Here is a 19,407-nt window from a genome sequence, read left to right as displayed (position 1 = left end):
TACAAAACTTTATCTGGTTTTTACTACCAACAGTTTCCTATAACAGGAAAAGGTGTCATACAAGGAATGTCTATTCCATTGACTTTAAGTACACCTATTTTATATATTGTTTCAAACTTAGGTTCAAAGTGTTATTCGAATGTCGACAGAAACTACTATGACCAAAAGATACTTATGCGTATAAACAACACATTCTCTGCTGGTTTGCCTATTGTTCATTCGAATGCAGAGTTTTCAGCTTTAGTAAACTCAAACACTTTAGCAAACATAAACTTAACCTTAGTTGACGCAAACTTTGTTCCTGTAAAACTTTTATGTCCTATGTATTTGTCAATGACGGCAGAAAGTTTCGAATTGGAAGATGCAACTGGTGAAAGTATTGTATTACAAGAACAACTTCAACAACAAATAGCTCAAGAACAACAAATGCCAACAAATGCAAATAGCTCAAGAATAAAAAAAATATTTTTTTTATTTTTATATAAAAATGTACAGAATAGATGTTTCAGATTTTTATGACTTCCAAAAGCGTTCAGAAATATGTGTCCATTTCGAGACTATAACAAAGCAGTCGAGAATTTGAAACGTTTAGTCATTTTGTTGACTCTGCCCCAGAATGTTATGTTATGAAAAGAATGGGATGTTGTCTTTAACAAACCAAGAGCGACAATAGTTTCAGAACAAGAATGTAGACAGAAACTTAAGAAAATAAAAGTCGTACAAGTTGGCATGAAGATGTTAGATGCTTGGGATATCTTATTGTCAAAACTTGAAGATTTTTCAGTTCGTGGTATAAAGTTTTATACACCTTCTCCAAACTTCTATTCTATCTTCACTGGATATAAATACGAACAAGTAGAATGGAAAGAAAATATTATAGAAGCTTGGTTAGACCATGTCAAAGAAATTATATGCAATGGAAACGAAAGAGTCTATGAGTATATCTTATGTTGGTTTGCAAACATCTTACAACATCCAAGTGCTAAAAATGAAACTGCTCTCATTATAATTGGAAAACAAGGAACTGGTAAGAACACTTTCTTTACAGATATCTTATGCAAACTGTTAGAGGGCTATTCGAACCCTAATATGACAAACTTAGAAAACATCTGTGGCAAGTTTAACTCCTCAATAGAGAATATGAAACTTATAGTTTGCAATGAACTTCAAAGTATAGATACAACAAAAGTTTTAAACTCAGATGCTTTGAAGAGTCTTATAACAGACAAAGTTGGAGTTGTTGAAAGAAAATATAAAGACCAAAGAGTTTGTGAAAATGTTGCAAATTTCATTATGGTTTCAAACAATGCTGTTCCGATGAAGTTAGAAAGTTCTGACAGAAGATATGTAGTTGTCAGAACGTCAGAAGCTCATATGCAAGATACAGAATATTTTGACGCTTTGTCAGAAACTTTGACATCTGACTTTTACAACCACTTGTTCTCATATTTTATGACATTAGATATTTCTAAGTTCAATCCAAGACAAATTCCATATACCGAAGAGAGACAAACATTGTTAGAAGCAAACAAGAGTGTATATGAACTGTTCATAGATGAAACTGACTTTGAGTGTTTAGATGAAAGGTCATTGTACGACTCGTATAAACAATATTGTCAAGAGTATGGTTATATGACAGCGTCTAAACGAACATTCTTGGCAAATGTCAAAAATCTTTTAGATGTTCAGAACGGCGTATATACAAAGAAAAATTTTTCTGAGTAAATTTTAAAAAAATATTTTTTTATTCTGAAGAAAAGATGACAGAAAAATTAACTTTTTACATAGCGCCAGACCCTTCTTGCCCACATCTTTTTAAGCCACAATATATAGACATAGAACTAAATAGAGAAAGCGAAATTCTACAAACAGAAGAAACATATAGAGACCTAGATAACGGAAATGGATATGCGCTGTTCTGGTTAGGCTGTCCTTATGAAATGTATGAAAAAAAGGCTTTATATGAAGAATATAGAAAATATTGTTATGAAAACGATATAAGACCAAGCTCTAGAGAAAAATTCTATGCTGGTATAAAACATCTTTTCGAAGTTCGGAATGGCAAATATAGAAAGAAATAATTTTTCTGAGTAAATTTTAAAAAAATATTTTTTTTATCCGATAGAAAAGATGGCAAAATTCATCTCAGTAAACAAGTACATGACAGAAGTCAAAGAAGAACTAGACCCATTCGCATATTTGAATGTTTACTTCTACCATTTTGAAAAGTCTTCATTCAGCAAAGTTTGGAACATCGAACCAGTTAAGTTTGCTATTGTGACTAAAAATGGTGCAAAATTTGAAGACTTAGACATAGAAGGTTTGTTAGCAGTCAAAGAAAATTTTGACAGAAAGTTCTCAAACCTTAAAGAAGGCAAAGCATACAAACTTGTTATACCTTATGAACCAAAGAAGACAGACGACTATGAATATTATGAGTCTAAGATAGTTGAAGTTCAAGGTAAATTAGGTAAAAAGATTTTAGAGTCTAAGCCAGTGTTTGCTCCTAAAGAGGAAGAGAACATTGACATTGACCCAGAAATGTTCTAAAAATAAAATTTTATTTTTACATGTCATATCTCACCTTCTCTGGAACTGGTTCAGGTTCAGGTTCTTTCTTCTCTTCTACTTTTTTCTCTTTCTTTCCTTTCTTCTTCTTTTCTGGTGGAGTTATGTCAAATTTGGCGCAACCATATTTCTGTAAAAGTTCTTTGTCCTTTAATAGCTCTTCTATTCTGTTTTCTATTTCATCTTCAAGAACAGCGCATGTGTCTTCTTTGCATTCTAAGAACTTTTGTTGGACTTCATCTCTCCAAGAGGCGTCATCTCTGTCAACAAGTCTGTCATTGACAAATTTTAAGACTTCTCTGCTTAATGTTTTATGGTTCTTGTCATATTCCCAGAAACAGAACTTTAGAACAAATTCACCTTTCTTGTTTACACTATGTAAGATTTTATGGTCGACAGATGTTTTGCTGTCGAAAAGCTTGTCTCGAATATAGATGGCGAAATCGCTAGACATTTTCTAAAAGATAAAAATTTTAATTTTTCTAAAAATATGTTAGAAAAAAAGTTTGCTGACATTGACAAAAAATTTGAGAATGTTTTGAAGAAGAACAAGAAGAAATTAGAAAATGCTCAGATAAAACCTATACATGACAAGTTCTTATTTGCTCAGAATGGTATAACAGGTCTAATTGCACCACCTGGGTCGGGTAAGACTTTCACTTATCTTAAAATGGCTGCACAACAACAAGAACTAGATGAGAAGAACCCATTCTATGAGTTAGTTGTTATTTGTAGTACTTCGGGTCAATTCGATCAAACCGTCAATTCGTTCAAAAATATTATAAAGAAGTCTAAGTTAGTATGTATAAAAGACTCTGAGTTGTTAGATTGGATAAAGAAGTACCAAAGAAGAGTTTTGAAGTACAATGCTATAAATGAGTATATAAATTCTAAGTTTAAAGACCCAAATGAGGAAATGCAGAGAATATTAGAGAAGAAACACTTCAGAAACAAACAGAAAGAGATAGAATACATTTCGAAGAAATTGCAATCTTACGATTGGAAAACGTACCCTCACAGATGTCTTCTTATCTTAGATGATTTCGCCTCTCATCCTTTGTTAAAGAACAGAGAACAAGATATGTGTCGAATTCTTAAGAAGCTCAGACACTTTAACATTTCAGTCGTAATATGTGTACAGACAGCCAAGAGTTTAAGTAAGGATGTAAAGAGAATACTTACTGACATTATACTTTTCCCAGGATTGTCAGAAGACGATTTCATGGAACTTATGAAAGAGTCCATGGCAGGTAAGTTTGACAGACATGAACTATGGGAGAAGTATAAAGTCATACAAGACCCTCATACTTCTTTCAGAATTCATATCTACGCAAACAAAGTTCAAATTGTAAAAAGTCAAGCTTGAAAAATGTAAGTGTTTTAGTCTTAGTCTGTTGTGGTGCTGGGGCTGTCGGTTCTTCTGGCTTTGGAAGACATTCAGGAAGAGGAATGTCGGACATTCGTTTGTGTCCTGTTGGATGGAAGAACTTTTCCTGTTGGATGGAAGAACTTTTCCTGTTGGAAGGAAATTTTTTTCCTGTTGGAAGGAAAAACTTTTTCTGAAGTTCGACCAAAAAGTTCTCAATTTTCGAAAATTTGAATGGTTTACGGACGAACAACTGGAAAAATTTTTCCTGTCGGATGGAAAATTTTTTCCTGTTGGAAGGAAGGACTCGGAATGCCAGAAGGAAGGACTCGGAATGTCGGATGGAAGGACTCGGAATGCCAGAAGGATTTGACAAGACAATTTACCTTATAGAGCTACCTGAGCCATCTTTGGTGTCAAGCTTGAAAAATAAAGAGTGCATCTACCCTGCTTGTTTGAAGTTGTCAAAATACTCTGTTATTTTTTCCTTTAACAATGGCAAATCTTCTTTGAAGGTAAGTATTGTACAACCTTTCATATCATAGTGTGTTTGAGGTAACGTATCTTGAACTATTTGTTTCACATCTTCATTTGGGGTCATTGAAATCGGTAAGTTTTCGCGATAGAACCAATTTCTGTCAGATTTGTAAATCTTAGCAAGGTCGTAAAAGCTTTTGTTGTTTCTTCTGACTAAATGCAACATAACCATATCTTTATCTTCTTCATTTTCCATCTCTTCAGTATAAATCATATACTTATAGTTCTTTTCCTTTCCTTTTGGTACCGAACGTGGTATTCTTTTCTGAATGCTTTTGTCTTTTGCTTCAAGCTTGTTCTCTAGCTCTTCACGTTCTTGTCTATGAATTTCGTCAAGAAGTTTACAAACATACCAAGCATAACGAGGCGAAGCCCACATTGCAACAGCATTTACAAGAAGTCTATGTACATACCAGCCTCTCAAACCATTTGGCAAATTTTCACGATTTTCATACGGAATCTCGACCCGCGGTTTTCTACCGGTCGCAAACATATGAGGAAATTCTTCTAAAAGTTCTTTTGTCTGTTGGTTTTCAAACCAATGACGTGCTTGCTTTGTAGAACGAAGAGCATTCAAAATACTTTGCATTTGGTACATGTCATCTTTGACCGAACGAATGAGACGGAGTTGTTTGTTAAACTGTATGTACTCGTATTCTTCATTTATAGCTTCATGGACTATAACTGTTGTTGTGTTCTCTGTTGTTGACATATCTGTCTTTACATACAAAATAAAAAAATAAATAAAAATAAAACTAACTTTATTTTTTCTATCTTAAGGAAACTCATGAAATTTCATACGGAATTCAGTAAAAATAATGTTTATGTTAGCATGTTAGATCTAACATGTTTTCTAACACGTTTTCTAACATGGTCTAAAACACACAAAACTCATGAAATTTGGTCATTTTTCAGCAAAAATATATTTTATGTTAGAATGTTAGATCTAACATGTTTTCTAACACGTTTTCTAACATGGTCTAAAACACACAAAACTCATGAAATTTCATACGGAATTCAATAAAAATATATTTTATGTTAGAATGTTAGATCTAACATGTTTTCTAACACGTTTTCTAACATGGTCTAAAACACACAAAACTCATGAAATTTCATACGGAATTCAGTAAAAATAATGTTTATGTTAGCATGTTAGATCTAACATGTTTTCTAACATGTTTTCTAACATGGTCTAAAACACACAAAACTCATGAAATTTCATACGGAATTCAGCAAAAATAATGTTTATGTTAGAATGTTAGATCTAACATGTTTTCTAACATGTTTTCTAACATAACTATTTACAAGCGTTTTACATGGTATATGTTGCGATGGTTCATGACTCTAAACAATTTTGTAGCTTCTATTTCTTCTGTCAGTACATCGAATGTTTTAACGATACCGAAAGTTTCTTTATACTTCTTCTTGACGTCAGATAAAAGGAAATCTTCTGCAGTTGGATAGTTTTTGTTCAGAAATGCTAACATGTCCATTTTATCTTCTGCTGGTTTCTCTACTTCTTTCTTTAAGTCAGCATAGTCGTTTCGCATACGTTCTATCTCTTTGACGGAGTAGTTATATTTCCTCATTGCTGCTTTACATTTAGAACATTGTGGGTTCATTTTAGCATTGTACATTGAAATTTGTCCTGCAAGTACAACTATAGCGTCAATGGTCCTCTTAAATTCAAAAGTTGCTGGTTTTATCTGTTCGTTCCATACTTTACCTCTTCTATCTTTATCTCTTATCTGCCATACACATTCAGCAACTAACGAAACAAAGTTGTCGTAGGTCTTAAACTCCCCAGATTTATATATGTCAGAGATGTTCTTATATACCATGTCGCAATCTTTGTCCATAACCTTATGGTTGCAATGAAATCCTAGAAACTCATAGTTAACCTTACGTATGAACTTCTTTATTTCTACCGAGTCGGTTGTTTTTACTTCTATTTCATCGAATTCTGGAATAGTGAGCTTTTGTTGTTGTATTTCAGGAAGTTTAGGCAAATGGTCGATGAGGTCCTGCATTTCATAAAGATATTCTTCATTTGTTTCATCTTTTGCAGTGCAATCTAAATCTCCTTGGAGAAGTTCTTGCTTTATCTTCTGGATTTCTGTCTCAAAAGTATATGAAGAAGGAATGAAGCTTTTCATCTCTACTAACATTGAAGTTGGGTTCATAACTAAAGAGTTTGGTGAAGTTGTTGCTAACATGTTCTTACAATAAAAATAAAAAAATATTTTTTTAAAAATACTAACTTTATTTTTTATGTTTTTTGTGAAAGTGTCAAAACTCATGAATTTCGAGAGTTTTCTACGATGTTAGAAAACATGTTAGAAAACATGTTAGATCTAACATGCTAACATAAACATTATTTTTGGGTCATTTACACTCATTACGATGAAGAAGTTTCGACAAAACATTTACGAAGAAGAAGTTTTGACAAAACATATACGAAGAAATTCATGATTTTCATGAGTTTTCTACGATGTTAGAAAACGTGTTAGAAAACGTGTTAGATCTAACATTCTAACATAAACTTTATTTTTTGGGCTATGTCCCACCGCTTTGCGTCTTTAGGTCAAAAATAAATTGTTTTCATGAGTTTTCTACGATGTTAGAAAACATGTTAGAAAACATGTTAGATCTAACATTCTAACATAAACATTATTTTTGCCAAAAAAATGGTTCATTTACTCACAATATTTTTGTACAAAACAACCCCAAACTTTTAACTTCTTTGCTGCAGCTTCTAATGCTATCTTAGCGAGTTCATATTCTCTAAATTCTCTCTTTAAATCTTCTTGTTCCCATTGGTCTAGTTCGTATGGCGAGTCTCTATAACCAGAACATATCTCACGTTCATGTTCTATTTGTTTTTCATGCATTTTTCTAACTTCTTCTTCGAACAAAGGTTTTGCATTCTCTACTGTATCTTCGAGTTCTTCTTCATCTAACTTCTCATGAACTTTCTTGTCTATGGAGTCCATAATTTTTCCAACTGCTATGCAATATTTTGGAGAAGCCCACATTGCTATATAGTTTACAAGTCTTGGGTCTACATACGTTCCTCTAACCTGTTTGATTTCATCAGGAATTCCTGCATGAATTTTGTATAAAAAGCAACCGTCGGAATTCCGGCGGTTGGTATATTCTTCACAAAATGCCTTATAATACTCTTCCCAGGACTTATTTTCCAACAACTTTCTAAAGTCTTTCCTAAACTGCTGACACATATTTGTTGCATTTACATAACCATCCTTGTCTCTACGTAAGACTTCAATACCGTTGTAAGTGCCTTTTGTGAATGTTTCGCCATTAGATTTGTTCGTGAACGTTTTTGCTTCGACTGTCATACTGTTCTTACAATAAAAATAAAAAATATTTTTTGGTGGGACGTCGGACATTCGTTTGTGGCTTAACCGTCGGACCACCAACGATAAAAATCTCGACAAAACATATACGATGAAATCTCAACAAAACATTTACGATGAAGAAGTCTCAACAAAACATATACGAAGAAGTTTATTTCCTGTGTTGTTGTCAAAATGTCATGTTGTCACACTTTTTCAGAGAAGTTAAAATGACCGAGTGACCGAGTGACCGAGTGACCTGGTCGCCTAAAATATATTTTTGTCTATCTTAAGGAAATTCATGGAAATTCACCTGTTGAACTTTGTATAAAAAGCAACCCGCTGTTTTCCGCGGGTTGGTATATTCTTCACAAAATGCTTGTTTTGAGGTCGAGCCATTTTTGGCTCCACCTCTTTTTTCAACCAAAAACTCATTTTTGTCGAATTCAGCACAAAATTCATGAAATTTCAAGAGTTTTAGACCATGTTAGAAAACAGGTTAGAAAACAGGTTAGATCTAACCTTCTACCCTAAACATTATTTTTCAATACTTTTTCAGCACTTTTCCGTAGTTATATATGAAAGACAATTCGAGATAAAAGTCATAGTACAATGGAATAATATGTTGCACACCGTTTGCTGTGAACCAAACTTGAAAGTCAGAGAAACTGTTACTGGGTGGTTCGTAGAATTTAGAAGCAAAGTCATAAAAGTCCTTACCAATACATAGAAAACTATTGTTGCTTGAACTGAAACTTGCATGACACATAACATTTTGAGGGTCGAACACGTTTCTATAAACTGTCAAATCTGCTGGTGGAAGTATAAATTTAAAAGGACCGTCAGGTGGTAATGGTTCGTTCTGGTTTAGTAACCGAAGAAATTGTGCCCAAGAACGTTTGTCTACTTGCCAAAATAAAAACTGTGTATCTCTTGGAGGGTTAATTTCAATCTTTTGAAATGAAACGGTGGAGTTCATCTTATCGTATTCTAGTTTCAGATAGTACGTTCCGTTTAGTAAAGAGTCGTATTTTTCTTGAAATTCCCAATAATATTTGTTTATTTGAGTTTGAAAGTCATTTAGAGTTTTCTCAAGACTTTCGTCTGAACGAACCGTAAAGATTCTCATTTCGTCAAATTTGTCTATTAGACCATCAGAACCTTTATACTGCCCATGAAAATCTACTGCGAACATAAATGCGTTAGTTCTATTTGAAAACAAAACTCTTCTAAATCCTATTGCCTTTGCTTCTGAAGGACTTTGAAGCCAACGAATTGGATAGTCAAACCTGTATGAACGGGATGAAATTTCTTCATCTGATACAGTCCTACCAGCGTTTGTAAAGATATAGTCTAACGGTTTTGTATCTGCTACTTTTGTTCTTTGTTTTTCAACCTGAAACATTTAATATATGTAAAAATATACTGTTTTAAAATGGTATGCCATTTCATATTTCTCATCTAACAAACAAGTTTCCCAACGGTCTTCTCCAACAAACTCAGCGTACATTTCAAATAAAATAAAAAAATGTCACTTTTTAAAAAATAATTTTTTTACTTCATGCAATGTTTTATTTCTGTGCCGTCTTCAAGTATGCCCCAATATTTCCTTTTCGATATTACATGAACTTCTGAAAATACCTTATCTAGCTTAAAACAGCCCATCTTTTCACCGACCATACCCATTTCAATGAGTTTGTTGTATCCTTCTTCGTTCATCATGAGTGCGTCAATGTTCTCATAGTAAACCACAACTTTGGATTTGACTTCGGAGAAGAATTTGTTGTAGTTGTCAAGGACTGCCTTTGCGAACTGAGGGTAAGACCAATGTTCGACAATAGGTTTTAATGTGGTTACTAAGCCACTTTGACCTTGAGTGAACTCGTACTTCAAAACAAAAGGAGAAAACCTTTCAACAAAGTTGTCGACCTTCTCATAATGTTTACTCTTCATCTCTTGAGGTTTCTTAATGGAATATCCCCATGTCGAATTCATAAGCAATTTGAGTGTCATTGCAAGTTTGGGGTTTGAAGCTTTCCTAATATCATATAGTTGTTGTATGACTTTTCCAACTGTATAGTTCCTTCCAGGGAACTCACCATCTTCGTTTGGAATTCCAGTTGGAATATATTGGACAAACTTCATGTACGCAGCGTTAAGGTCGACATAGTATATCTTTTCGTTTGAGTCGAACTTGTCGCAACCTATGGGTCCAGTTCGTGGAAATTCAAGTGAGTCTCTTATCTTCTGAGAAACTTCTCCTGTTATCTCATAAACATCGTCGAAGCAACCTGTTTCATATAAAACCTTCTGACCTAACTCAGATGCTCTCCAATACAATTTGACGTCAATTGGATGTCTCAATGGAAGTTTGTTTATAGCATCTTGAAGTTCTTGCAACCTCATTGGAAGTTCTTCTGGTTCAGGTTGGTATCCGAACAATCCAACTCCTTGTGGAATTGTGTACTTCTTTTGTACTAGAACTTTGTCTGGAACAACTTTTGGTCTTGCTAACAGTGAAAAGTTTGTTTCGTCTTTTGGTACAAAAGTTTCTGTCAGCTTGTCATCTGGAATTGGTTCCAACAAACCTTTCTCGAAAAGAATGTTTACAGCTCTGACAATGTTGCACTTGCCTTTTCCGAACAATGGGTTTGTAAGACTTTCGTTCAACATGAAGTGGTTGTGGACAATTACAATCTTCAACCATGGCAATTTGAAGTCAACAACATAGTCGTCATGTGAAGAACCTTTAGCTGTAGGTATGTTGACTCGGATATTGACATTTGCCAACGGTGCAATTTTTGCCAATTGACCTCTGAGAATGTACCTTGTCTTCACACATGACTCAAGATACTTCATTTTCTCATCTGTAACAAGACCAGAGTTCCTGAGACATGTAAGAATGCAAGGTTCATTGACAATTGTTTCAATTGAATTGTAAATTCCATACCTTGTCAAGTCAATGTCAGACTTATTTATGAACGGGAAGTATCCAGCATGTTGTCTGACTGCTTGAGGGTTAGGTTGGTACCATTCGAACTTGACACTTGCAATTCCTTCAATTGCATTCAAAATGTCTGAGTCGGAGTCAACCATTTGTTCTCTCTTTGTAGTCTTGAAAGCGTCAAGAAGTTGTGCGGCTGTTGTGACATTGCCATGTGCATAGTATATATGACCATCTAAATCTGTTACGGTTAGTCTGAGATTGTATCCTTTCTTATTTCCGTCTTGAATTGCAGCAAGTACACCCATGAAGCCTTCTTTGTTCTTTCCTTCGTCAAAGTTTACTGTAAAGGTTCGACCAGATGTAATTTGACTTCTAACTTCACGATACTTCTCATATGCATATCTTGTTCTTTCCATGGGAGCATGTGTGTCTTCACCTTTTCCTTTTTTCCTTCTCAAAGGATGCAATTGTTCGTCATGTTTCCAGTAGAATCTGGCAAAGCCGTCGTGTCCTTCAACTTGAGGTTCACTAACATCGAAAGGCATGTCCATAAGACGTTCTTCTTCTAACCTCTCTAGTCTGTTTGGATAATTGGCACGTGCTGTTTCCAAATCCATTTCGTAGCGAAGACCAGACAATTTGTCATAGACTTTTATGGGTCTTCCCTTCCTATATTTAAAATTCTTCGAAACGCTCCAACCATATCTTTGCAACTCTGCTTTTATTCTAGCAGATTTTCTATCCATTCTATATGGGGGCATTTTTATAAAAATAAAAAAATATTTTTTTCTTTACTTTACATAACCACCGGCTGCCATAAGTCTTTGACGCCAACCCATACCAGCTAATGAAGGTTGACTTGGTTTAGTTTGGAAACTAAACTTTGGTTTTGGTTTATCTTCAGTTTTTGGCTCACCTTCTTCTTCTATTGGTTTTTCGTCACTTTTCGGTTCCTTTGACTTTACTTCACTTGCAGGTATGGTTGTGTCGTCAACATCTTCATAAATATCATATGCCATTTGTTTTTGTTTTCCTTTCAACTTTTTGTGTTTGTTGTAAAGTTTAGAATATTTCGACTCTAAGTCAATGAGATGTTCTATAATGAACTGTTGGTCAGTGAAGTAAACTTTTCCATCTGTTGTCTCGAAAGCTCCTTCAGACTTCAATATTTTATTTGTGAGAGTCTGTTTCTTTTTTGAGATACTAGCCGTTCCATTTCTATGAAAAGTGACTTTATAGTTAGGGTTTGTATTTCCAGACCTTGCACCTTCTATTATTGAATTTTTCTCTTCATCTGTAAGTTCTTTGACAGGTTTTGACAATGGTTCTGAACTTTTTGTTTGTGGTGTCAAATCTACCGTTTCAACTTCTTCCGTCATTTCATCTCAGTAAAAAAATTTAGTTTGGTTTGTTTTCAACTGGTTGTTGTTGTTTTTTAAGTCGGTCTAAAACTTCCTGAGGTATAGGAAGAACTTGACAAACACGTGGTTGTGTAACTGCTGGAAGTCGACAAATCCATCTTGAACCCATTTGTCTCAATGCTGTATTGTTCATTTCATCTCAGTAAAAAATTTTACATTCCCCAAGTTTGAGGTGGTTGCGGTTGGTTATTGTTTACCCATTGTTGTGCATGGTTATATCCTCTGTTAAAGAATCTTTCACCTTGGTCCATATAGTGTCCTGCTTGGTTATAGTAGTCATTTGCTTTGTTATAATAGTTTCCTGCTTGTCTTCCTACATTGTCCATCCATCCTTGAACTTTTCCTCTTGTTTCAGGATTTGGAATAAGATTTGCTGCATCTCGTGCTACATCCCAACCTTTCTGTACAGTTTGTATAATAGGTTGTGCTTTCTCTTTAAGTATACCTAATGTACTCAAAATCTTCCTTCCAACTCCAAATACACCTCTGGCTATTGTTCCCACTGCGGGCAAAAATCTGGATGCAACTCCTGCTAATGCGCCAAATAAACCCATTTCTTATGGGTTAAAAAATGACGAATCCAAACAAGGACCCCTATGTTTCTAAAGCGACAAAGAAAGCACTCATGATAAAAATCTTTAGTTCAACACCAAATGCTTGGTTTATGGATATCTTGGAAAACATTCCGAGAGTTAGAACAGATGGACCACCATACTGGCTAATATTTGTCGGTCAAAACACAAGATACTGTGAAGCCATACCATTACAGTCCAAAAATATTTTAGATGTCTTAGCAGCTTTGACAATATTCGTTGACAAATACCATCCAACAAAACTAACATCTGACCAAGAAAGTTCTTTCAAATCAGACGATGTAAAAAACTATCTGCGTTCAAAAAATGTAAACCAATATTTCATTGTCGACCAAAACCATTCTGCTCTTGGTGTCATTGACAGTTGTATAAAAATCTTAAGAGACTTAAACCAACCACAAGGTGGTGAGGTAGATGAAATGTCATATGACGACAAATATAGACACTTCTCCATGGCAAAGATGAGACAAGTTTTAAATATTTACAATAGCCGTAAACAAAAAGGTTTGGGAAACCACTCCCCCGAAGAAATGAAAAACAACCCTGACTTAGAGAAAGACTTTATATTTAATAATTTAGTCAAAAGAGACAAACAAGAAAGAATGCCAGGCTTCAAACTTCAGAAAGGTGACAAAGTAAAAATAGAAATACCTAAACGCGACCCATATGAAAATACTATTGACTATGACAACAACAAGTACCCGACAGGTACTCACATTCGTGTTCGTAAAAATAGAGAAAGTATACAAGAGAATATTATGAAGTTTTAGGCAAACATGGCAAAATGTACAGACTGCAAGCAGAAGATAAAACTACTATTGTCAGACCTCGTTTCAAACTTGTCAAAGTTCAAGGTGGTATACTTTCAAAGACAGTTCCTAACCAATATAAGACAACTCCTGACGAATATGCTAAAGAAGTGGAACATGACGACTAAGCAATTCTATACCATGCGTAAACTGTCATGTAAGGTGGCATGTAGTCTTTACTTTGTCCCGTTGTTTGCGTATATCCCGAAACGCGATGTGTATGGTTTCCTCCTCCCTCAGTGTTACTCCAGTAACAATCTATAGCAAACTTAACGTTGTCTTTAACATCATATCCTTTACCTTTTGTCAAGCTGTGCCAATCCCAATATCTATGCTTATGCCAACCTGCTTGAGATGTACTTAAATCTATGTAGTGACTGTGCGCAGGTAAATTTTCACCTGAAATCGTTTTACTTCCACCTGTTTCCTTTGAAGAGTTTGCACAATACAAAAACCTGTCGACTATTTGAGTCCAAGTTCCAAAACCCAGAACTGTTTCTGGTCTGGTAGAGTTCATTGACGTATAAATAGAACCTATAGGATATACTGTTTGAAGTATTTCTGTCTTTAATGTTTGAAGCTCTGTTTTGTCTGCTTTCTTGTCATATAAATCTTGAGCAGTGAATTTAATATTATGTTCATCCTTCATGACATAAACATCTTTACATCTAATGTTTAACATCGTCGTTATGTCGTCATCCGATGTTAAACCTTGTGGAAAGTTAGGAGGTTTCCAATATAATACATCCCCACCAGTTTCTTCAACCGTTCCTTCAATACTTTCTATAGCAACAGTTGTAAAACTTGTATGTGTATGGTTCTTGTCAGCTTTCTTCTCTAACTCATCGTTAACATAAGTTTTATCTGCTTTAAGGTCTAAACATCCTGAAACCCATCCTGTATTGGCTTTACCTTTTAAAATCTTCGATGTCCGTTCATGGTACCATTCAACCCTTTCTTTCATTTCGTTATCTTTTTCATCCACATATTCCTTATCCGCCTTCTTCACTAACACACTAGCCACCCATTCCTTATCTGCTTTCTTTTCAAGGCTAACGTTTAAGTCTGTTATTTCAGATATAGAATGTGTATGTCCAACGGCACTTTTCATGTTTAAGGTTTCTTGTAAGTTTGTAATATCAGATATAGAATGTATATGAGTCTTTTTAGAATATTCGTTTTCAGCTCTTGTCACTTCACTTGACATTTTATTGTCAACATATGTTTTGTCTGCTAGTTCAGGATGAGTATGTTCTTTTGTTGCATAAGCATTGTTAGCTCTTTCTTCTTCTTTTGCTATTGCATCGTCTACATATTCTTTGTCAGCTTTGTTGTCAACATCTGCTTTCAAAAGAAGTTCATCTATAGGTTTCTCGTTTAAAGTTCCTTTTGTTGGATTTATACAAACAGTATGGTTCTTATTGTCTTGAAACAGAAACTCATCTGTCATTGGGTTTAATGTCAGTTTTAAGTTTCCTTCTTTCAATGACTCAGATATCTTAGAATAGTTTGAAAAGTTTGTTGTGTTCTTATTTAGAGCTTGTATAATGAGTTGTCGGTTGTGTTGTATTTCTCTCATAGACGCTGTTTCATTTGACATTTTTATTCTAGATAAAATATGCTTTCAATAGAAAAAGAAAATTCAAGAGTTGCTACAACTAAACCATTAGATGAACTTTTTACGAATGTCGGTCAAAAGTTTGAGACAGAGACCGTAAAGCATGAAGGCTATCGTTTTGACTACCCGTTAAGATGGTTAAGAGACCCATCTGTCACAAAAGCTGTTGGCTTTCGTAGAATGAAGTTCATTTCAGAAGCCATACATGGTTTCCCATTTACGGTCGGTTTTGAAGTTCGATACTATAACAAAGAAAAACGTATGTATGAGAAATTTGAACAGGGAAAACTTTTACAAGTTAGTTTGCTTGTAAACTTAGAAACAACTCTTCAAGCTTTTCAAGAAAAAATAAACGATATCTATCTCGAATATGCAAAACAGTACAACATTGACGAAGGAGAGTACCATCTCGATATTATATATGACAGGAAAAATGCAACTGTTAAAATCAATAGAATAGAAGACCTTGGAGAAAACGTTTATATTTCTACAAAATATAACAACTTGGCATGGTATAGATTTTTGAGGATGTTAAATCAGCCTGCAGCATATCCAGTACACCCGAACTTTTATGAAGTCGAAAACCCTAATGGAACATATGAAAATGTTTTCGACCAAGATGCTATTATAGTTCATGCTTCATTTTCTGGTGCACAAAACTCTTTCTTATGCTTGGCAAATGACTTTTACGAAAAACCTACAAAGCTATATGAACCGCCGAGTGGAAGTATTTCAGACTTTCAAGTATGGTTTACAACAGATGGAAGAAAGAGAATAATTCCATTATACCATGCGTTTTACTTAGAACTTAGTTTCATATACAACTACTATCGAACGGTAAAAATATAATTTTTTAATACGGTTGAGGTGTTGGATTTGGTTGCCAACTAGACTGTGGTGCAGGTTCAGGCTGTTGTATAACAGGAGCTTGTTCTTCTGGTTCAGGGTCTTTAGGTATAATACCAACAAACTGACCTACTCTTTTACCAATATTTTTGACTCCGTTCCAAATTCCTCTTCCTACGGTTTTTATTCCATTCCATATACCTCTTCCAACTCTTCTGAAGAAGTTTCCTATTCTTCCAAAGAAACCCATTTTACTATATGTAAAAATCTAATGTCCGCCTAGTCTCTTACGTTTCCTGTTGAGTTCCATAGCATTCTTTAACTGGAGCTCATACATTCTGTTTCTCCTCTGGTAGAAAACATATTCTGGGTCAACTCCTGTGTTCGCGTCATCTGCATAAAGTTGTTTATATCCCACTTCAGGGTTTGTATAAAACTCTTTCCATCTCATATTTGCATACCATGGTGGCAAACCTAACGCAGCGTCATTTGACATGGCAGTTTGCATTTGTACATCTGTTGGCACTTGACCATAGTTTGCCATTGCAGTTTGTATTCTAACTTCATTTGGAATATTCTCTGGGTTTGGTTGTCCAGGTTGCTGTGCATTCGCTAAGTTCTGTGCGTCCATTTAATATTAGATAAAAATATCTCTTACGAGTACATATACTGGACATTTGCAGGCATTGGTTCATCTTCATATTCTCTGTATTTTTCTGCCACGTCAAATAAATAAATGACACAATGGAAAAAACCTAAAACAAGTAGTCCTATTTCAAACCACATTTACTTACTAGTAAAATTTCTTTGTTATGACACTTTCTCAGTTTATGGGACCTCTCTCATACTCTAATCTTGTCATATCTAACTCATAGTCATGTATGTCCTCTAACCATCTCATAACGGTTTCCAAACCACTTTTATCGGATGTAAAGTAAAGCATGGAATGGTTATGTAAAACGTCTAAAGTTTCTAAAGAGTCTCTCAAAGTCCAGTCTACTTGGTATTGAAAATCCCATGTGTTTATAGAACGGCGGGTCCACTATAAAGAAAACATTTTCCTTGTCTTTATATTTTTCATACAACTCTGTCCAATGACATCTCACAAACTCTATATACCCTCAATATATTTTTCTATGTCCTCTTTGAAAACATTTGTATAGTTAAGATATAAAACTTTTGACATAAGTGTTTCGATGTCATGAACTCTTATAGAACCACTATATAATAGTCTAGCAGATATACTATCCCAGTCTATATATTCTGCTTTTTTCAAAACCTCTCTCACAATATTTTTGTTATCTAATGGTATACGTTCCATCTTACCTATAGGTATCTTTTCTTTTAACTCTTTCAATATATTGTTTGTGTCTGGTATATGTTTTGAGACGGTCCATATAGTTGTCGAAGTCATTGCATATAATCTTTGAGTCTGGGAATATTGTATGGCACAAATGGGATATATAGAAACTTCCACCGAACAAATCTACAAATGTTAGACCATTTGGTAGTTTCTTAAGTTCTCTCAATATAATATCTTTACATTTACTCTTATTTCCAAAGAAGGGTAACGGTGGTTTTGTAAAATTCATTTATATTAATAATTAAAAAATGTTTTTTCCTGAAAAGTGACAGAAAAGTGACAAAACATTTACGAAGAAGTCTTGACAAAACATTTTACGAAGAAGTCTTGACAAAACATTTACGAAGAAGTCTTGACAAAACATTTACGATGAAATCATGAGTTTTCTACGATGTTAGAAAACATGTTAGAAAACGTGTTAGATCTAACATGCTAACATAAACATTATTTTTGGTCATTTACGCTCATTACGAAGAAGTTTGACAAAACATTTACGATGAAATCATGACAAAAAAGTCAACGGCTGGTCGGCTGGGGTTCGGTCCTCCTCTTGGGTCTTGGGAAAAATTCTTAGGGCTAGAAGGCACGAAGTGCCTGGAAGCCCCACTACCTTTTTTTTTTTTTTTTTTTTTTTTGTACCTGGTTTAATTAAGCTAATTGTCATCAGAAACTTGTAATTTTTATGAATTTCAGATTTTCTTTTCATTACTGCTTTTCTTAATAGGTCAAGTTCTTATTTACGTTATAAAGTATGATATTTACAAATATCAAGTTATCGTGTTTTTTGAGAAATTATGAGAAACAAACAAAAATGAAAAAGATAGGAATAGCAATGAATAGTGATGTGGGTATAGAAAATGTAAGAGATATGAATGCAAAGCAATCAGTATTTAGGACATTGACCATAGATTTCGAAAAAAAAATGCTGCATATTGAGCGAAAACTATGATTATATTATAAGGCTGTCATTTAAAGCATAATGAAACTATTCCCTTTTCATTTTAATCGAATAAGATAGTAAAGATTTTTGAATTAGCTAGAAACTGATGAGATGTTTTCACAAATCAGATTTTTAATCTCTATAATGCATAATTCACTCAATATCTCAATTTTGATATTGCGAGATATTTTTGCTATCGGTTTCGCAATTTTGACACAATAGCAAGAGGGTTCTATAAGCATTATTATCAACGTAGAATCTGAATATCATATCAGAAAATGTCGCAAATCTGACATTTACCCGACCAAATAGCAAAAATAATTGAATACTTTTCGCAAAAACTTTAAAAATCGATAAAAATATGAAATATAGATATTAAAGAGACTTTTTATATAATATTCATAAAGATTTTCCAAAAATATGATACCGCAAAATTAAAAAAGTGACGTCTTGAGTGGAGTCAAAGGTCGAAATTGCTAGCTAAATGTTTTTTTAGCGAAATTGCGTATTGTACGTTTTTTTCGCAAAACGAAACCCTTAAAACATGGCTTTATATTGGATTTTTTTTCTGGTTAAATTCACATCTATCGTAGATAGAAATATTTGCTATATGTAAGAGCTTAGTATGCAGTAAGTGAATCATGCTGATAAAATTTTGTGGCCAATCTTACACTTTTTAAATTCTAAGTTACTAATAACTATCCTCTAATTGTGTTACTAATGAAATACAAATAAAACCCACAAAATTCTGAAAGGACTTTGCATCAAATTTAGATTTTGTGTTTAGATCTATATCATGGATCCAATAATAACATTCAGAAATTCATGTATGGGTCAACTTCAGAAATTTTTATCCCAACGTCGCTTCTCAATATGTAAATTATATTTTATTAAAATATATAATGCGATAAGAAGAAATAATGAGATTGTTATTTTATAATTACTATTCATTCAATTTTGAGAGAGACATGAAAAAACTTTTAAAAAACATATCAGAAAATCTGTATCTACATATGATATATATTAATATCAATATGTGTGGG

General features: G+C 34.0%; 16 protein-coding genes and 1 pseudogene across 17 annotated transcripts, besides 1 other annotated feature; 5 read left to right on the top strand and 12 right to left on the bottom strand.

The window, feature by feature from the left end:
* Positions 1–15,197: part of a mobile genetic element that runs on past the window's edge.
* TVAGG3_0471340 lies at positions 488–1,725 on the top strand (annotated as a pseudogene). Its single transcript has one exon. A coding segment is annotated over exon 1 (1,238 nt).
* On the top strand, positions 1,761–2,081 carry TVAGG3_0471330 (uncharacterized protein; the record flags this gene model as incomplete). The annotated part of the gene is made up of 1 exon (XM_001580577.1): positions 1,761–2,081. The coding sequence occupies one exon, from the start codon at positions 1,761–1,763 to the stop codon at positions 2,079–2,081; it is 321 nt and encodes a 106-aa protein (XP_001580627.1).
* TVAGG3_0471320 (uncharacterized protein) lies at positions 2,131–2,550 on the top strand (the record flags this gene model as incomplete). Its single annotated transcript, XM_001290211.2, has 1 exon — positions 2,131–2,550. One exon carries the CDS (start codon positions 2,131–2,133, stop codon positions 2,548–2,550), a length of 420 nt encoding a protein of 139 aa, XP_001290212.2.
* On the bottom strand, positions 2,567–3,022 carry TVAGG3_0471310 (uncharacterized protein; the record flags this gene model as incomplete). The annotated part of the gene is made up of 1 exon (XM_001580575.1): positions 2,567–3,022. The coding sequence occupies one exon, from the start codon at positions 3,020–3,022 to the stop codon at positions 2,567–2,569; it is 456 nt and encodes a 151-aa protein (XP_001580625.1).
* TVAGG3_0471300 (protein of unknown function, DUF4106 family) lies at positions 3,059–3,934 on the top strand (the record flags this gene model as incomplete). The annotated part of the gene is made up of 1 exon (XM_001580574.1): positions 3,059–3,934. The coding sequence occupies one exon, from the start codon at positions 3,059–3,061 to the stop codon at positions 3,932–3,934; it is 876 nt and encodes a 291-aa protein (XP_001580624.1).
* Positions 4,377–5,183, bottom strand: TVAGG3_0471290 (KilA, N-terminal/APSES-type HTH, DNA-binding family; the record flags this gene model as incomplete). The annotated part of the gene is made up of 1 exon (XM_051235507.1): positions 4,377–5,183. The coding sequence occupies one exon, from the start codon at positions 5,181–5,183 to the stop codon at positions 4,377–4,379; it is 807 nt and encodes a 268-aa protein (XP_051093331.1).
* Positions 5,773–6,687, bottom strand: TVAGG3_0471280 (organellar and viral DNA polymerase type B; the record flags this gene model as incomplete). The annotated part of the gene is made up of 1 exon (XM_001580572.1): positions 5,773–6,687. The coding sequence occupies one exon, from the start codon at positions 6,685–6,687 to the stop codon at positions 5,773–5,775; it is 915 nt and encodes a 304-aa protein (XP_001580622.1).
* TVAGG3_0471270 (uncharacterized protein) lies at positions 7,168–7,830 on the bottom strand (the record flags this gene model as incomplete). Its single annotated transcript, XM_051235506.1, has 1 exon — positions 7,168–7,830. One exon carries the CDS (start codon positions 7,828–7,830, stop codon positions 7,168–7,170), a length of 663 nt encoding a protein of 220 aa, XP_051093330.1.
* On the bottom strand, positions 8,372–9,232 carry TVAGG3_0471260 (uncharacterized protein; the record flags this gene model as incomplete). Its single annotated transcript, XM_051235505.1, has 1 exon — positions 8,372–9,232. The coding sequence occupies one exon, from the start codon at positions 9,230–9,232 to the stop codon at positions 8,372–8,374; it is 861 nt and encodes a 286-aa protein (XP_051093329.1).
* Positions 9,382–11,520, bottom strand: TVAGG3_0471250 (uncharacterized protein; the record flags this gene model as incomplete). Its single annotated transcript, XM_051235504.1, has 1 exon — positions 9,382–11,520. One exon carries the CDS (start codon positions 11,518–11,520, stop codon positions 9,382–9,384), a length of 2,139 nt encoding a protein of 712 aa, XP_051093328.1.
* TVAGG3_0471240 (phage tail repeat-like family) lies at positions 11,566–12,153 on the bottom strand (the record flags this gene model as incomplete). Its single annotated transcript, XM_051235503.1, has 1 exon — positions 11,566–12,153. The coding sequence occupies one exon, from the start codon at positions 12,151–12,153 to the stop codon at positions 11,566–11,568; it is 588 nt and encodes a 195-aa protein (XP_051093327.1).
* Positions 12,173–12,328, bottom strand: TVAGG3_0471230 (uncharacterized protein; the record flags this gene model as incomplete). The annotated part of the gene is made up of 1 exon (XM_051235502.1): positions 12,173–12,328. One exon carries the CDS (start codon positions 12,326–12,328, stop codon positions 12,173–12,175), a length of 156 nt encoding a protein of 51 aa, XP_051093326.1.
* Positions 12,348–12,749, bottom strand: TVAGG3_0471220 (uncharacterized protein; the record flags this gene model as incomplete). The annotated part of the gene is made up of 1 exon (XM_051235501.1): positions 12,348–12,749. One exon carries the CDS (start codon positions 12,747–12,749, stop codon positions 12,348–12,350), a length of 402 nt encoding a protein of 133 aa, XP_051093325.1.
* On the bottom strand, positions 13,722–15,197 carry TVAGG3_0471200 (phage tail repeat-like family; the record flags this gene model as incomplete). The annotated part of the gene is made up of 1 exon (XM_001580571.1): positions 13,722–15,197. One exon carries the CDS (start codon positions 15,195–15,197, stop codon positions 13,722–13,724), a length of 1,476 nt encoding a protein of 491 aa, XP_001580621.1.
* Positions 15,198–15,215: 18 nt separating this feature from the next.
* Positions 15,216–16,064, top strand: TVAGG3_0471180 (uncharacterized protein; the record flags this gene model as incomplete). Its single annotated transcript, XM_001580570.1, has 1 exon — positions 15,216–16,064. The coding sequence occupies one exon, from the start codon at positions 15,216–15,218 to the stop codon at positions 16,062–16,064; it is 849 nt and encodes a 282-aa protein (XP_001580620.1).
* A 4-nt stretch (positions 16,065–16,068) lies between these two features.
* On the bottom strand, positions 16,069–16,311 carry TVAGG3_0471170 (serine threonine-protein phosphatase family; the record flags this gene model as incomplete). Its single annotated transcript, XM_001580569.1, has 1 exon — positions 16,069–16,311. The coding sequence occupies one exon, from the start codon at positions 16,309–16,311 to the stop codon at positions 16,069–16,071; it is 243 nt and encodes an 80-aa protein (XP_001580619.1).
* Positions 16,312–16,329: 18 nt separating this feature from the next.
* Positions 16,330–16,692, bottom strand: TVAGG3_0471160 (uncharacterized protein; the record flags this gene model as incomplete). Its single annotated transcript, XM_001580568.1, has 1 exon — positions 16,330–16,692. The coding sequence occupies one exon, from the start codon at positions 16,690–16,692 to the stop codon at positions 16,330–16,332; it is 363 nt and encodes a 120-aa protein (XP_001580618.1).
* Positions 16,693–19,407: the final 2,715 nt, after the last annotated feature.

This window comes from Trichomonas vaginalis, chromosome II (genome assembly GCF_026262505.1).
Source record: "Trichomonas vaginalis G3 chromosome II, whole genome shotgun sequence".
NCBI classification, from domain to species: domain Eukaryota; phylum Parabasalia; order Trichomonadida; family Trichomonadidae; genus Trichomonas; species Trichomonas vaginalis.
This window is presented reverse-complemented; position numbering and strand designations above follow the sequence as displayed.